The sequence below is a fragment of the Martes martes genome, assembly GCF_963455335.1.
Source record: "Martes martes genome assembly, chromosome: 10".
In the NCBI taxonomy this organism is placed as follows: Eukaryota; Metazoa; Chordata; class Mammalia; order Carnivora; family Mustelidae; genus Martes; species Martes martes.
In genome coordinates this window covers 37850419-37869056 of record NC_137898.1, presented here as the reverse complement: position 1 = coordinate 37869056, position 18638 = coordinate 37850419, and the positions used below count along the sequence as shown (strand labels likewise).

At 36.1% G+C, this 18638-nt stretch overlaps 1 protein-coding gene across 1 annotated transcript in view; it reads left to right on the top strand.

Moving 5' to 3' along the window:
- LUZP2 (leucine zipper protein 2) overlaps window positions 1-18638 on the top strand; it is a gene marked incomplete at both ends in the record, with an annotated part of 463107 nt that overhangs the window by 327104 nt on the left and 117365 nt on the right. The window contains one exon of the mRNA XM_080817604.1: window positions 16605-16667. Coding sequence (XP_080673730.1) covers window positions 16605-16667 — 63 coding nt within the window. The remainder of the gene's footprint in view (window positions 1-16604; window positions 16668-18638) is intronic.

The window sequence follows — 18638 nt, the reverse complement described above, 5'->3', positions numbered from 1 at the left end:
CAAGGTTGTAAGGTTCCCCTCATTCTCTGCACACAGCAGGGTTAGATGGTGAAGCCTACATCTTGTGTATTATTGTAACTCTGAGATTTTGTCCAGTGCTGAACATTTCTTAGCTGCTTCTGGTTTTTGTTTTGTTTTGTTTTTGTCTTTGTCTTTGAAAAGAAGTTTCCCTGCCTTCCTTCTTCCGTACTGGGGTACCATCCTCGGCAGCAATATGTCCTTTCAGATATATCTGTGTTGTGAAAAGTGCTTAGTACAGCATGGCAATCAATGCTTCACAGGGGAGAACTTTTCCTAAGCTGAGTTGTTACGTACTTTGGGGTGGGAGGCAGATATATGGCTTTTATAAGCCTGAGCTGTGGACACAGGAGAGCCGATGGAGGTCAAAACCTGGATTCGAAACTTGGCTTTGTTTCTTGTTTACCATCTGAGCTTCAAAGATTCACCTAATCTAAGTTTTGTGATTTTACTGCAACATGGGTTTAATATTTGGCATACTTGTAACTTCCATTCTGATATATCAAGTCTTTAATAATGAGTTAATCCATTTCAATGTGTTAATGCATTTAAAGTTCAGTCACATTGCTGTTCAATTAACTGAGATGTTTTGGTGATTTTGGTGATAGTTTAAGGGAAATAAAAGTTATTCTTGGATAAAGATATTTAGCAATAATGAAAAGAAGGGGCTGAGTATTAACCAAAAAAATTGGGTTAGATCATGTGTCTTAGCAAGAGAAGTTTATGTAATGGGAAAAAAAATAATACTAGATCTTATATCTCTGTGGACAGGATGGATGAGTCTTGAGTAAAGGGGACTGATAGTGTGCTTTTGTGTGAGTTCTTCAAGGCCAAAACTGAGGCACCTTGACTATGTGGGAGAAAAATGAGGAGGAACTAGAAAAAGTTGAAAGTAATTTGGTTTTAAAACCAAATGCTTCAAATATTCAGAAAAAGGTAAATAATACTTATCCAACATACATATTCTGTTTTGGTGGGACCACTGTGTTAGAAGCAGGAGTCAAAACTTTGAGTCATAAAATGGAAACAGTTAAAATTCCAACGTAAATATAAAGTGGAAAAACTGTTTTCTGACATGAGTGATATCTACAATGAAGCAAAGTGCTCCTATAAACATGTTGGAATTTCTGTGAGTAGTTTTTAGAAAAAGTTTGTAAAGACTGAGGAAGATAAATAGAATCAATTGTGTACATTTTACTTATTTAAAATGAGTATATATGTGAAAATGTGTCAAGTTGAAGAATTATTAATAATCTCTTTTTAATGTGCTTGTTACTTTTTAGTTACATTAACAAACAATAGGAAGGATAGTTATGGCTTAATTTGTGATCTCTGTTTTACAGTCCATCATTTCAATAGATCTCAACTTCTTAACTATTAAACTGCTACTTTAGGACCTTTCAAAGAGCTCTCTGTGACATAAAGCCACTTCATCAAAGTTAAGGTAGTTTTGTTATAAAGCTGTTTTTTAAATATTTTTATTAATATCTATCTCTTTATGCAATCATAGTGATTTATTCCTTTTTTAAAAAATGTGTATTTTACATGGGTGATCCAATATACTTGTTTTAAATGCTAAATATACCAATTACTCCAGTCTAGTATTTTGTAGATTGTAAAGTCAGATATTGTTTTGTTTTTAATAGTTTTGAACAGGTTTGTTTGTTAGTTTGTTTTAATAATTTTATATTTGAGAGTAGTTTTGGGATTATATCAAAATCGAGTGGAAAGTACACAGTTCCCATACACCCTATGCCCTCTTAGATCCATAGTCTCCTCCACTCTCAACATCCTACATAAAAGTGGTACATTTGTTGAAATTGATGAACCTACATTGACTATCATTATCACCCAAAGGCCATAGCTTACATTAGAGTTCACTTATGGTGTTGTATGTTCTATAGATTTTGACAAATGTATCCACCATTATGGTCTCATAGAGATTAGTTTCACTGCCCTAAAAATCCTTTGTCTTCAACTTATTCATCTCCTTTGTTTGAGCCCCTAGCAAGTAGTGAACTTTCTGTTGTCTCCATAATTTTCTTCTTTTTCAAAATATTGTATAGTTGGAATCTTATAGTATATAGCCTTTTCGGATTCACTCCTCATACTTGGTGATACGCATTTACGCTGACTTTCTTTTTTTCGTGGCCTGATAGCTTATTTTTTTTAGTGCTGAATAATACTCCATTTTTGGGGTGTAACACGGTTTGTTCATTCATTCACCTACTGAAGAACATCTAGTCACTTCCAAGTTTGGCAGTTATGAGTAAAACTGCTATAAGCCTCCTTGTGCAGGTTTTAATGTGGATATACATTTTGAACTCCTTTGAGCAAATACCAAAGGCCATTCCTGTGGATCATATGGTAAGAGCATATGTAGTTTTGTAAGAAACTGCCAAACTGTCTTCCAAAGTGGCTGACCATTTTGTCATCTCACCAGCTGTACATGAGCATTCCTGTTGCCCCATATCCTTAAAAGCATTTGCTGTTGTCAGTGTTTTGAATTTTTGTCTTCTGAATAGATGTGTGGTGGTAAATCATTGCTGTTTTAATTTTCAATTCCCTAAGGACACATAATGTGAAGTATTGAATATGATATGTTAATACCATATTTCTGTACCCACCATACGTGGTTTACGGGGACACTTATTTAACATTTGAAGAACAAATGAATAAATGACAAAATGAATGAAATCAAAACCAGAGTTCCCGCGTTAATGGTAAAATTTCTGGCACCATTAGAGGCCAAACCTGAAATGGAGAGAGACAACTTTGCCATGAAGTCCTTCAGCATCATTATATGAGCAGCTGCCTCCTCCATAGCATTCAGAAGGCACTCTAAACACAGATGTTTCCTCCAAGATCAAAATACTCATTTACATGCAAAAAATTCATGGTGACATAATTTCCTTTTGAAGGAGAAAGTATACAGCACCACCAGTCACTCTTCTCACTCACAGCATGCCCAATCACTTGGATTGCAATTGCTGTAGCAGGATTATTAAGTTTTAAATAACTAGGAAAGGATACTGGCGAAATACTTGCTATTTAAGGTTTATGAACACACTTTCAGATAAGACTGAGCAAATCGGTACTTAAGAAAATGGCGGCAGCAGATGCATTTGACCCTAAATAAAGCACATTGTGATTTAAGCATCAAACTTTCTTCAAGAATTTCTGTTGATCCATCTGAACTTCTTCAGTTTAATAGGAATTACTAAACAGTTATCATCAATTGTTTCCAGCAGTGTTAACCAGGTTCAACCGTGGTTTGTGAAGATATCCTGCAGAAACAATCTAACCAGTGCTAAGATCTTAGTGGAGCTCAGTTTGCTCTATTCATTAAGCCAGATAGAATCCAGATTACAATGTAACAAAAAGTGTAACACTCTAATGCAGGGAATGATATTAATCATACTGTCCCCTAAGAACCAGCATTTGAATCAGTGCAGATTAGGCCCAGCTATGGCTATGGACTCTCAGAGTAGAAATTCTATTTTATTTTTGCATATACCTATGAAATAGACATGGCTACCGATTGTTTGAAAGAAAGGAAAACTTCCCATCTTCAGTATTTCCCCTGATGTACCAATATTAATGCACTTGTGCTTTCTATATGTAAATACCTTTTTGTTTTCTTTCCGTATTTCAGAAGCCACAGTTTAAACTTTATTTTGGTAGGGAGAAGAGCTTAATATAGCTCTTAACCTATAACATGCTGGAGCTCATGGGAGAATTATGCTTTTCATACATTGTAGACTGTTCCATATAAAATTGCTTAATGGTTTTAGACAAAAGCCTTTTAATTAAAACCTTTCTAGCCAAACATGTTCTTATTTACGAAATATGACAGCTGCTTTTGTTGTGTGTTTGTTGGTTAACCAGATCCAAAATTGGGTCCAGCACTAATGATTATTCTGACTCCGCTATGGATATGAGAGAAACATGTAATTTGAGGATTATCGGAATATAAACAAATGAAATCCATCCCTTATATGACATAACTATAGGTTTTGAGTTGAATATCCAGTACAAACTTTATTATGTTCATACTCTATAAAAAAAAAAAATTGTGTCTGACATTGGAAAAGAAATGACATAAAAAAAAAAAAAAACCCTCAGTCACTTTGAAGCCTCCAAAGATTGAAAAGAAAAATTATGTATTTATAGGCACTGAAATAATTGAAAATAAAATAAAGCTACTCTGGGGGAGAAACTTGTCAGGACAAAGTATACCTCAGCATAATTTGAGGATTTAACTTAGAAATTCATACACATAAAAAGGTGTGAGTGAATGTGTGTGAGAGAGAGAGTGTGAAAGAGTGTATGATGTGGTTAAGAGACATGGATAAAAGATCGGCAGTCTGAAATATATGTCGAATAGGAGTTCTTGAAAAACATAATAGAGTGATGCAGATGCTACATTTAAGTCTGAACATATATATATTTTTTTAAGATTTTTATTTATTTATTTGACAGACAGAGATCACAAGTAGACAGAGAGGCAGGCAGAGAGAGAGGAGGAAGCAGGCTCTCCATGGAACAGAGAGCCCGATGTGGGGCTCGATCCCAGGTCCCTGGGATCATGACCTGAGCCGAAGGCAGAGGCTTTAACCCACTGAGCCACCCAGGCACCCTAAGTCTGAACATATATTTTATACTGAAGACAACTATATGTATTGAGTAACTTAACATACATTGTGACAGAATGGGAAGAGTCAAGAAGGCTCCAAGTTTCTTAGAGTGAACAGTCAGAAAAATGACATTGCCCTTAACTAAGAAGGGGAAGACTATAGGTAAAGGAGGGTGGGTAAAAAGATGGCACTAATTTTGGATACCTGAGATTCGTGGTGGATGAGGTAGCAGTGGGTATTGAGAAGAGGAGTCAAGTCAGGAGATAAAAATTTGGTAAACCTTGCCGAAGACTGTTAAAGCTATGATCATGAATGAGATTGCCGAGGTAATGAGAACAAAGAGAAAATGTCAGAACTCAGCCATGAGTTACTTCAGAATTGAGATGTCAGAGAAGCAGTACGGATTGGCAAAAGGCCACTGAGGGAGAATTTTAGAAAGGAAGAGAAAAAAAAAAAGCGCAAAAGTGAGGCATTTAATTAAAAAGGTGGAAAACAATCGCAACTATTTCAAGGAGAGGGAATGATCGACTGTCAAATGCTTGTGATGACACAAGAAAAACAAGAATTGTCCTATGGATTGTCCCATGGATTTAGCAGCAACAAGATCATTACACAAAGTTAGCACACATTTTCTAAAAGCGCATTCATTTTTTATGGATATGTACACACATGGAATTATAGATCAAATTTAGGCTGTGGGCATTGAAGAAAACTAGATCTTTTGCAACAAGACACATCCCTTACTAGTAAAGTCAAATTTACGGTATTGTTTTAAAAAAGTCAGTTCAACATATAAAAACATCAACAGCTAATTTATGTAAGCTTGGAGCACAAAAGCAAATGATAAGCCTTTTCTTCTTGCCATATACCTGGTGGGTATTTTTCAGGAATCTTGGGAGGAAAAAAGAAACCCCAAGTATTAAATAAATCATCTTCCTTTGAAATTTATGAGTTAAACTTTATTGTCTGGCTTGAACTACAACATTAGAGCCTCACTAATACTATGTTAAAAAGGAATTGCTGACAGCAGTCAATATTTGGCAAGCTTCAATTAAATCATAAATAATAAACTAGGTCCAAATTTATTCTTATAAGCAATCATTAATGACCTTTAGTCATCATTTGTCCAATGTCCAATTTTGTTCAGTGACTGAACAAAACAATTTTTAAAGTTAATGGCATTGGCTTTAAATAACAGTGTTGATAATGTCTTATGTAGTCATACCATTTTTATTTCAATGTAAGTATGTTCTAACACTTTTTTAAAAAAAATTCTGGGCCTGAGGAAATGTTGGTAACATTCTGGGGGGAAAAAAGCAAGAAAAGAATTCAGTTCTCCCAGCAAGTTAAAGACAAGAAAAAAGGAGATCTTCTCTCAGTTGTTGTAGTTACTCAACTGTGTTCTTAGGATAGAATGACTTTATTGGGCTGGGAATTCCCAGCAGGACTGCAAAGAGAGGGTGGCAGGTGTTCAAGTCTTAACTGGGCAGAGCTGAGGATATTCTCAGAAGTAATTACAAGTGAATTAACTGATCTTTCCTAATGATTTCACAACAAATTTACTTTGCCCTACTGCTCTAGGGGTAAAGTTATTTTATAAACCATGTTTTATCGTATTACATTTTGGGGTTGGATAGATTGGCAAAAATGCATGTATCTGGAATTAAAATTTCAAAGAAAAATTCCATCCATGTTTATGTTCATTTTGGTTGTTGTCTATTACTCAGTAGAAATCCAAGACTTATTTTCTCTATCTTCCTTCCTGCCTGCCTGCCTTCCTGCCTTACTCCCCTCCCCCCACCCTTCTTTCTTTTTATAAGCAAAAGAGAATTTGTAAAAACTATACAGCACACTGGAGGAGAATATAATTTGTGGCGAGTGTTAGACCTGGACTAATCCCAGCTTTGTCATTTCTAAAATGGAGATAATTAGGGGCATCGGGGCTCAGGCAGTTTAATGTCTGACTCAATCTTGGTTCATGTCATGATCTCAGGGTTGTGAGAAGGAGCTCCAGAGTCGGGCTGTGCACCAAGCATGGAGCCTGCTTAAGGTTCTCTCCCTCCTTCTCCCTCTGCCTCTCCCCACCAATCCTCCGTCCTGCTCCTGATCATGTTTTCTCTGTCTTGCTCTCTCTCAAAGAGAATTAATTAATTAATTAAATGGAGAGAATTAAGACTTTTTGCCTATAGGGCTGCTATGAGGATTCAATGAAATAACTTATATAAAGTACTTTGTATAATAGCTGACACAAAATAAGCATTCAACAAATGATAGCTTAAACATACATATACTCAGCACCCAATTATTTTTGCAGATTTATTGAGGTATAATTGACATATAACATTGTCTAAGTTTAAGGTGTATTCCATGTTGATGTGATATATTTATGAATTGCAGTGTAATTACTATCATAGCTTTAGCTAATACCTCCGTCTTATCATATAATTGCCGTTTCTTTGGTGGCTAGAACATTTAAGATCTTTCTTTAGCAACTTTCAAGGATACGATATAGTATTACTAACTATAGTCACAGTGTTGTCATTAGATCCCTAGAACTTACTCATCTTCTAACTGGAAATTTGTACCCTTTAACCAGCATCTCCCCATTTCTCCCAGCCCCCAGGTCTTGGTAACCAGTATTCTATTCTCTGATTCTGTAACTTTAGCTTTTTCAGATTCCACATATAGGAGATGCCATAAGAGTGTTTGTCTTTCTCTGACTTATCACACATAGCATAATGCCTTCAGTGTCCATCTATGTTGTCGCAAATGGTAGGATTTTCTTCTTTCTCATGGGTGAATAGCATTCCTGGTGCGTGCGTGCGTGCGTGCATGTGTGTGTGTGTGTGTATGTGTGTGTGTATCACATCTTCTTTATCCATACATTCACTAACAGACACTTATGTTGTTTCTATGTCTTGCATATTGTGAATAATGGTACAATAGACATGGGAATGCAGACATCTTTTCAATATCCTGTTTTCATTTCCTTTGGCTAAATATCCAGAAGTAGGATTGCTGGATCGTAGCATAATTCTGTTTTTAATGTCTTGAGGAACTTCCATACTGTTTTCCACCATGGCTGTACAAATTTACATCCCCCCTGACAGTGCCCGGGGGTTCTCTTTCCTCTACATCCTTGCCAACGATCGCTTGTTTTCTCTTCTTATCTTTTTGATGATAACCATTCTAACAGGAGTGGTGTGACACTGTGGTTTTGCTTTTGTTCTTCTGATAGCTAGTGATGTCGAACACCTTTTCATGTACCCGTTAACCATTTGTTTGTCTTCTTTGGAAAAATGTCTGTTCAGTTCCTCTGCCATGTTTTAATCAGATTTTGTTGTTGTTACTGAGTTCTATGACATTTTTATCCTCCCCATAGAATACTGCCTACACTGTAACTGCTGATAAAACCTAATGGAGGCAAACTTTAGATAATGTTACTGAACTTGAAATCCAAAATTAATTTTTCCTATTTTATTTTTCTAAAAAGTAAATCTGATCACATGACTTCCATGCTGCACATTCATTTCTACAGCTTCAGTGGCATGCAGGGCCCTCTGGACCTAACCCCAATGCACCTCTTCAGTCTCATCTTTCTACTCTCCTGTGCAACCTTATGCACGATGCCATTGAGCATCTTGTAGTTCTAAGGCACCGGCTCTCCCCTCTCTCTTGCCTCTTGCTGTGACTTAGCAGACTCCTTTAACACAGCTAAAGAGCTCAATGTCAACGCCCTGAGTCGCTGCCTCTCCAGAGCCTCTGAGTGCTACTTTCAGCCTCCTTCATGGACTGCAAACTCCTTGAAAAGAGGGATTGTTTGAGCCCCATTCCTCGTACATAAAAGGTTTTTATAAATGTTGACAAGAATATTAATGCTTTTTTTCAGAAAGTTTCTTCTGGAGTGAATGACATTTCATATTGCTAACAACAAATTTTAACCCATCAGAATGAGAGCTCTCTGATAAGGGAAGGAAGTTATTAATGATAACAGAAGCAGCTTCCATCTGCAAGAGAATTGTCTATTTAATAAAACAAGTCAGATGTAGAAAGAAATACCATTGAATGCAGTGACTTCCACAACAAACTTTTACTTATTGATAAACTAGAGCTCATTAGCTAGAAATTTATCTGCCATCTTCTACAACATACATATTGATATATATTGATATTTTATATAATACAGATATTTATGTTTTATATATTTATATTTTATTTGTAATGCTGAAATCCTGAAAGTTCTGGACTGCTGTTGTAGTCATTAAAAAAGGCTTTCCCTCTTTATCTATAAAAGAAGGAAGTGAGTTTTATTGAAATAATTAGATGTAATATTTTTGAGTGCTCACTATGTGTGACTGTCATAAGTGTTTTGCTTATATGATCTCGTTTAATGCAATTACCCCGTTAAGCTGGTTAGGATAGTTGCCTAATTGTATGGAGGCAAAAACAGATAAATTAGCAGAGGTTGCAAGATGCATCCAAAATTATAGAGCTTATAAAAAGTGGAATTCAAGTACAGTTGTTCTGCCTAAGAACCCAGGAACTGTGCTGTATTATATCCATACTATTTGAAAAGTGATCTTGTGGGTCTGAGATGCAGCTATGCAGCACTCAGAATATCTAATTAATTTACTCAGTAAATTGGAAGGTCATGCAATTATCTCTTACTTGATACCAGAGAAAGTCATCAGCTCATATCCCTCGTGTCCTTCCTCAATAGTAGGACAACAGTCCTTAAGATGCAAGAAATCTAAGAGATGACCTAGATATTCTCCATTATTTCAATGTATGTTGACACGTATGTCTAGAGGGTTAAATGACTTTTACTAGATACTAGAACTAGTTTGGTGCTAAGCTAAGAATAAAATTCTCATGAAGCACTCTCACATTTTCTAATGAATTAGAGCCAACTTCAATATCCCATCCTCTTCCTGAGTTAATCTCAATGAGGAAATCTATCAGCACTTGTAAAACTTCTGTTACACCTGCAACCAATTTAGAATTGACGTTGGCAAGGCCAACAACCCTCAAGTGGGGTATCTGCCATCACTTGGATGATAGCAAGGTTGTTGGGTGGTTTTCTTTAAATGTTTATAGAATGATCATTTCAATCACTTCTCAATTTTAAATCTTTCCGTAAAAATACAAATCTTTATTAAGGTAGCAATTAGTATACATATAGATGAAATATAGCATTATATTTAAACAGGGTGATTCAGAAAAAAGGTATTAATGAAATTATTTAGTTGCAAGTAAATGTCTCTCTTGATACCTACATTATATTTTTGCATAATTCAAGAGAACAGCTTTGTCTTTTCGACAAAAGATATTTCAGTTGCTAAAGATCTGTATTTATATTATGATATAAATAAGCCTTTGGCCTATTTCTCCATTATCAGTTTGAAGCTATTTCATAGACAGTTTTATCTCTCTCTATTTTGAAAGTATACTTTTGTCTTCTCTGTGTCTTAGAACAAATAAAAAGTCCAAATGCACATTTCTTATTTTCCCTACTTTCTCTATAGGTAAGCTTTTCTAAATGGGAGGAAAAGAATTCTTCCCTTCATTGACCTCTTTACCTCTTATTTTGAAACAAAAATTGCAGAATAACAGTCTTTAAATTTTAAGGAGTATCTATTGTAAAGTGAGTTAACTTTCCTAAGGTGGGTGAACAGTAAATACTAAATGAAAGATGCATAATATTGTAGACCACATCCTGATTTCAGAAACAGTAAGAAGTTAAAAAAAAAAAAAGTACATCTAAGAACTAATAAAACAAACAGTCATGATTTAAATTTCAGTCCATTATCCCATCCCTTTCCTGAGATGTCCTCAATAAGGACTCTTAGAAAATTTACAAAATGTAAAATCTGCTAATATTTTAAAAGCAAAGTATTTATGTTACATATTACACCTAAACTTATTGTTGTCCTTAATATGGAATATAAGATTTCCAATTATAAAATGACTTATTTGAAAGAGCATGCCCATTCTCTAGGCATTTTAAAAACACATTTAAATTTAAAACACATAAATAGTGGTTTCTGAACAATCAGTTTTAGGAAATTCGAAAATAGGAGCTACTTTCCACAGTTAGACCCAGTCATCTCTAGTTTTAGTCTGAATACCACTGCAGGTGTTTTTACTTTTGGTTTACATTTAATTGCACTTTGGAGATATTAACACATGTTTTTGACTTTCCTGGGAGCATTGGTTTATGTATATTTTTAATCTAGAAAATAATATTATAATTGCATATACATAATTTATTGTATTTGACAATCCTAAGTGGCCGCAGATAATGACTTTTACCATGAAAATTCATTGAGACCTCACCATTCCACCTTGTAAATAGGTATAGTGGTTTATAGTTGTCATAAGAACTTTATTCTGTCTTACAGTCATAGATACCTTGTCTTACTTGGTTCCTGTCTACTTTCTGAGCCTTATACCCAGACTTTATTCTGACGGAGATATTCACAATCAATTCATGTTTTGCTTGATTTGGCTATTGTTGGTTTTTATTATTTGCAAACAATAATACCTCTTATACCTAATTTCATTTGAAAACACTATGTAAAATCTAGACCCAGCAATTTTGGAATCTTTACATTGACATATAGAAAGATTATAGAGCTATACTGGACTTATATCTTTCTGTTTTGTAACCTAGAACATTTGGCAGGTTTGAGCTACCATGTAAATGCTACTGAAAATGTGATATTTTAAGTTCTCAGGTAAAAACCAGAACTGGATTAAGTGGATCTATTTATTAAGAAAGATACTATGTGCCTGCTGATTTTTGTAAATAAAGTTTTACTGGAAAAAAAAAGATACTATGTTGCTATCAGATATGAGTTTGAGATTTATCCTATTTATCCTATAGACAATGAGAAATATTAAATGACATTTTTAGGCAGAGCTGACATGTGTAAGTTGGGTTCCCAAGAAGGCCATAGGGATATTTGTTTCATGCTACCCCAGATTTGTACGGCATCTGCTGGGAAGCATTCCCTAAATAGTTAGGAATCAAGGTCTGCTTCCCATTTAGAAAAGGAAAAATAAATGGCCTGCATCCTGATACGTTATGGCGTTATGCATTAGATATAAGCATGGTTATTTAAATGTTCTTTGCTACTCTGAATCCTAAGGATGTGATAGAATTACACAATTATGTAAGATAGGGTGGACAAAAAGATTTATGTAAGGTGTCAAGAGAGCCGAAGGGCTGGTGCTGGAAGCGTGTAATTGAAACACGCAGGAGTATACAAGCTTCAGGCAAGTATGAAGCAGGGAAAAAGGGCCAACACGATCACCAGGGTTCAGCATTTCTCTCTCCACACCCAGGTGTTCTTTTCCCTTGTGATTTTGTCTCAGAGAGGCTCCGACTGAATGATGACTCTCAGCACCTTTTCCTTACCATTCTTGAAAAGAAAAAAATTCATATTAACTTTTCATCAGCAGCGTTTATGTTATTTTACTAAATCTGGACCAAGACTGATTGGCTGGGCTTGAGTTTTATCCTTTTCCTAGATAGGGTTGGTGGAGTTAGAGTCAACACCAGCCACATGGAATTAGCGTAGAAAAATATTTCTCATAAGAAAAATCAGAGTACTGTTATTAGAGTAAGGGATAGCAGAAGTGTGACAGACAGGAAGAACAGACATTTAAACATTTGATGACTCTCTTAATCTACTTTTCTTCATATTCCCTCAAGTGAGGCATAATCATAATTGGATCCTGGCATCTTGTGTATAATTATATGTATAAGTTGTTTTAAGTCTTGTAAAAGCATCATTAGGTTTGATAGGGATGAGATCCATTGTTTAGAGGGTAGATGTCATTTCATTTTGTAAGTCTGCTTACAAAACTGTAAAAAACAAAATACAAAAAAACAAAAACAAAACTGTGTTCTTAGGGCCTAAGTGTTATCCAGCCACAACTCCTTCTGGAATTAAGGAAGTGTGCTCACTAACCATAAGTAGAAATGTTAAATGAGAGAGTTGTCTGGAGTATTCCCTCCTCAGTGCTCTGTGTCATCATATGTTTCTGAAGAACATGCCATCTGAGAACAGTCTTTGGATGGGCCTGACAAGTCTCCCTTGTGTTCTACAACTGGCCCCCGTGTGGGTGATTATAATTATTATCCCCAGTTCTGAGTATATTTCAATATTTAATCCTCTAATTCTTAAGCTTTAGAAATGACATTTAGCTTAATGGAAACATATTGCTTTACATAGTATACACAGTTGCCCAGAGTTACCAACTGTCCGCACAGACAGTGGACACATAATGGAAACACTGCTCACTTGGGGGTGGTCACCAGGCTACCCATGTTGGGAGAGGTAGTCTTCCCTATGCAGTTCCAGGAGCATTGTCCAAGTCCATCATAAGCATTTCCAGTGAAATAACGTCCTATTCATTGCTTTACCTATCATCTTAGAATTGAACAGAATAGGAAAAAAAAAAAAAAAAGGAAGGGAAAGAAGGAGGAAAGAGAAAAAAAGGAAAAAAAGCTTTAAGTGAAGGTGTAAAATTTAAATAGTATAGGCCACATATACTAAATTTTAAATATATTATTAACTGCAATATCATTTCTAATCAAGTTACTCAGATGTGGATAGTTTGTGTTGGAACGTAAATCTTCTATCCAATACACTTCACCTATCTTGGCTCAATTTTATTTATCTTAATTTTTTTTAAATTTTTATTTATTTTACTATTATTTTTTAATCTTCAGTCATTTAATTTCCACCCTCTGAGCTGTTCCACAGAGGCAAGTAGGGTGTGTGTGGATGGGGAACACTGGCAGCAGGGACTTCCCGAGTTCTCACGCGCTAAAGGCCATACTCAGACTGAACACAAAGCTGTCTACCGGATTAGAGAGATGAATGATACTGGAGACATGTATTATTTTATCTGGACTGATTTGCAGGGAGGTCTTGCTGCCATATCATAGACCAAGCCTTATCTTTTACCTCCAATTTGTCTCAAAATGCTGTGAGGATCTACATGGATGGCCCCAGTGGTTTTGTGCTGAAAAAAAAAAAAAAAAAAAAAAAAAGCTAACTAACAGTGAAACTAACAGTGAAAGAACTAAAGGAATGGTTACATTGTTTATGGGAGTCGGGGGTGGGGGGTTGCTGTGGAAGGCAAATCATGAGCAGATTTGAAAAAAAATTCTCTTCTTCAAAGTGAAGTTTAATAAAAGAACGGATTTCTTCTCTCTGAAGACTGGCTTTTTTTTTTTTTTTCTTTTTTTTTTTTTTAACTTGCAAGGCTGATACTGGCATGTCTGCGATCTCGGGGAAATGGGGAGGGTGGAATACATTTTCTTAATGTGTGGGTTCATCTGGGAGGCAGGTTGAAGAACAATCCCATGGTTCTGCCTGTCTGGGCAGAATTGCAGTCCTACACAGCCAGTTCCTGAGGATGGGCTAGGTATCTGTCATGCTGGAGGAGACTTAGGAAGGGTTTATATTTCTCATTAAGATGAGGCTCTAGAACCATGTATCCAGTGGAGTAGGTGTGAGGGTGGATAGTCAGGCTCTGGAAAGCTGGAACTGGCTAAGGAGGGGAAATGCCACAGTTGGCCAGACTGAATGGAAGGGGTCCTCCCCTAGGACTCCGGGTACTGATCCATAAGCATACGAACAATTCAAGCTGCAGTTGGTGGCAGAATAAGCAAAGGATACTTCTGGTTGTGGTTTTGTCCCTGAGAAGAGAAACACCACTGATTTGGAGACATGTTGCTGTCATTCCTCAGGATCACATATTCACTCGGCTTGAGGGATTCTTGGGAGGGAAAGGGAGAGAGGCAATCCCAAGGAGACTCCACATTGAGTATGGAGACTGACATGGGGCTCGATCCCAGGACCCTGAGATCGTGACTTGAGCCAAAAATCAATAGTTGGACACCCAACCAACTGAGCTACCTAGCATCTCTAGATAATTTAACTTTTTTGAAATTAATTTTGACATAGAAAATGGCACGCCAAATTAGTATAGAATGTTCTCGTGTATCTTTGCCCCCAAACTCTCATATAATATCATACAGAGTGATAAAACAATTATTATAGCAGAAAATTAACATTAATATAATACTATTAAACAAACTATAGACCTTATTTAAATTCCATGGCTTTCCACCAAAATATGATAACCCTCAAAAAGATGGAAAATCTGGAGCACCTGAGTGACTCAAGTGGGTTCAGTGTCCAACTCTTGATTTCAATTCAGGTCATGATCTCAGGGTTTTGAGATCAAGCTGTGCATCAGGTTTCTCACTGGGCAATGGAGCCTGCTTGAGAGTTTCTCTCTCCTTCTGCCCCACTGCCCCCCAATTACATGCACACACGCTCTCTCCCTCTGTCTCTGAAAAAAAAAAAAAAAAAAGATGAAAACTCTAAGTGAATATTAAATCTCTAGAGATAATGAAGTGTTTCTGTGTACAAAGATGGTAGGAGGAATCGGAAAGAGAGAAACAGACCATTTATGAGAAAAAATTAAGGTTACATATGTCAAAATATCATAAATAGACACAAATAGAAGGAAACTAGGGTATTTTTTAATGTACAATCTGAACAACACTACAGAGTTAGAACATCAGTATTCATCCCCTTGTTATAGGTTATAATTTTTTCAATATAAGAATAATATATATTAAATTCTCTTTAAAAACTCTAATCTCGTGTTTTGTTGTATGATGAATATGAATATTTGCAAAAAAATTACTTGAGTAGAATCAAGGTAACTCCTCATTTGTGTAAATCATTTCATAGTACTAAAATTCTAAGAAATGAGCTTTTTAGAATTTCAAGTCTTTGCTAAAGACGAAAAATTAGTCAAAGTTTTCTTTCAAACTGAGGCAGCTGTATCCCCTCTCTGCATGACAGGAAAATAAAATAGGAAATGATGTTCAAAAGGTGGGAATTGTAAGTGAAGAACTCTCGAATTTGATGTATTCATTCATTCGGTTACTCATTCATTCTGCATAAAGTGTGTTCAGTTTGCTCGTAGTACTCATCAGATCGACTGTCTTTAGAGTCATTATGCATGAGATGTACTTTACCACTACATGGTTTGCTCCTGCAGAGACAGTACAAAGTCTGAATCCCGTGGGTTTCACCAAGTTTTCTGTTCTACTTTAACCCGCCTGTGTAGGAGGACCTGCGTTACCGGGACAAAGACAGGAAAGCCTGAGCATAATGAGGCAGATACAATTGAATAGCTGTAAGGGTTTAGATTCAGACGGCTAAGAACACATGGCTTCTATGTCAGAAGTAACAAACACTCATCTATGAATCAAGGTCAATTATGGTGAATTCAAAGGATTATCATTATCTGTCCAGACTCCAGCCCAGCAGAAAAGAAATGGCTTCTGATCATCAAGAAGACTTTTGAGTATAAGTCACAGGCCCCCAGAATGTAAGAGGACTCAAAAACTATAATCTTTGAAGGGAATACAGAGCCTCCTGGGTCTGTGACTACATTGTACTAGGATCCAAGGCAACCAGCATCCTAATGAGTCATTGAACACTACGTCAAAAATCAATGATGTACTATATGTTGGCTAATTGAATGTAATAATAATAATAAAACAATGCCTTCTATTTAGAGGAGTGCTTTCAAAAACCAGCATCAATTGCAGATTAGAAACTAAAATTATTTTAGAACATAAAATATGCAGATCTAATAAAACAGCATTAAATGTAAAGCCAAATAAAGTTCCATGTTTTAGAATGAGTGTGTTAATGTGAAGGTATCAAAATGTTAATTGAATGAAACATTATTTAACATTGACAGACTCTGCTCACTTTGTACAAATCCATTACATGTCCTCTCCTGAAGGGGACTTATCGGTGAACAAAACAGAAATGCGCCTGACATATTTAAGAAATTGTTAAAGGTTTATAATTTCTTAGCAATATACTGTGTTTCTTCCACCAGAACAAAAGCTTGAAGAACAAACTCTTGTCAGGAAGCAAGCTGTGTGGCATCCATGCAGAGGAGGTGAGTACGTTTTCTGGCTTCAGTGGATTAGAGAGTACCAAAATATTAGTGCCAGAGTGTTCTTCCTTAACCCAGAAGCCTGGAGACTTTGGCCATCACTAACGTAAATGAAAGCACTGGAATAGGAAAATGAAAACAGATTTTAAACTTTTAGGTATTTGGGGGTGTCTTAAAATTGCATAACCAAAAAAAGAAATTAAGCCAGTTAAGTGTTGCTTCCCTAAAGTGATTTTATGGATTCCTTCCTTAACTGGATTATCAGGATTTTCTTAATAAACTTGGAGGTCCATGAAATTTTAATTTTTTGAACCATCTATGTGGTGTCTACAAAGTTTTCCAATGACAGTGAAATGTCAGAATCCGGATTCTGGGGTCGACCATAAACTTTAAGAAACAAATACAGTCATTGGTTCTACTTGCTAGGCAGGAAAATTGTTTCATGCTTTTCTTAGTGGGGAGTGGGGGAGTCATTCTGGTGAATCCAGATTTTACTAAAATCAATTTCCTATACTTCTGATCTCCCAATCCTTCTCTGTTTTATGATCCCCTATTTAATGCTATAGATTAATGTAGCTCACATAATTCTTTGTGATAGTAAGTAATGTGATAGTGGAGAGAGTGTCATAGTAAGTGATTCTTTATACCCGGAGAGGCGACCACAGTCACTATGTTAGCTGGATCCTCCAACAAGCACACCGAAGATGAGGCTCTTTGTGTTTATTAATGGAAAAGTGTTTATTAATGGAAAAACCTGTGAATGACAAAGAGCAGGCATAAGAGTCCTCATTCCACAAATAGATCTGATATCTGTGAAGGAAGGGGGAAGAAAATGGCATAGACAGAACAAGAACAGTGGCTCACGCAACTTAAAAGTTTAACCCCTTTCCCACAGTAGTTACAAGTAAGGCCCAGAGCTCGTGAAATACTGCTATCATCTCCTAATGGTGGAGCCACCTTCTGTTCCAAGGACCATCCCCTGTTATCATCACCTTCCAGCAGAAAGGCCAGGGAAGATTACGTGGTGACTCACAAGCATTGCTTTTAATAAGTCCAACTAGGAAGTAGTGACACATGTCTCATTGCATCCTTTTTGCCTGACGTCAGTCACATGCCTAGCCAAGTTGAATGAAGTCTGGAAAAGGTCATTAGGTTGGTGGTCATGCGCCTATCCAGATCTTGGGATTTTTTTTTTTAAGTAAACAATAATAAGTAAACAAGAATAATCCCTGATGGACATGTAGAAGTCTTTGCCATTCAACACTGAAGTTAGAGTCTAACGGGAAATATAATATCCTGTTTATAATGCCTTCGCTGTAATATTGTGCATGGAACGAATAGAAATTTTCAATACATGGAAACTAAAGGTTGATGTGTCATAAATGAATAATCAAACTGAATAGCCTATGGATATGAACCTGCGTGGTCTATCATTATACTTTTCTATCTGAATAGACATAGACACTTACGTTGATTTGCTAGGCTTCTAGAAATATTACATGGGTAGTGTGCAGTTTCTGGATGTCACTTACGAGAGGGTAAGCAAGTGGAACCAATTTTTGAATAAATACTATTTGGACTGAAGCTGTATTCTGAGGGGGGTTGCCATGTTCCCAGAGTCCCCAGAGCACTCAGGGGAGAGAGATGGCCCCCAGGCAAAGTTGCCTGTGCTGTTTAGAAACAAACAAACAAGTGAATAAATAAGCAATAACAACAATCTGGGTCGATCTATATTTTTTAGTCCCCTAGTTCATGAATGATTCATTTTTATAAATTCATCTCAATTCCTTAAAAGATATATTATTTCTACATTTTAATTTATGAATTCCTAGATGCTTCGTATATTAATACTGCATAATGTTGAAATCAGTTTATTCACTTGACCTATCTCTTTATTCATTTATGGAAAAAATTTAGAGTTTAACATCCTGGGCAATAATGGAGGCATATATATATTTATATATATGTGTGTGT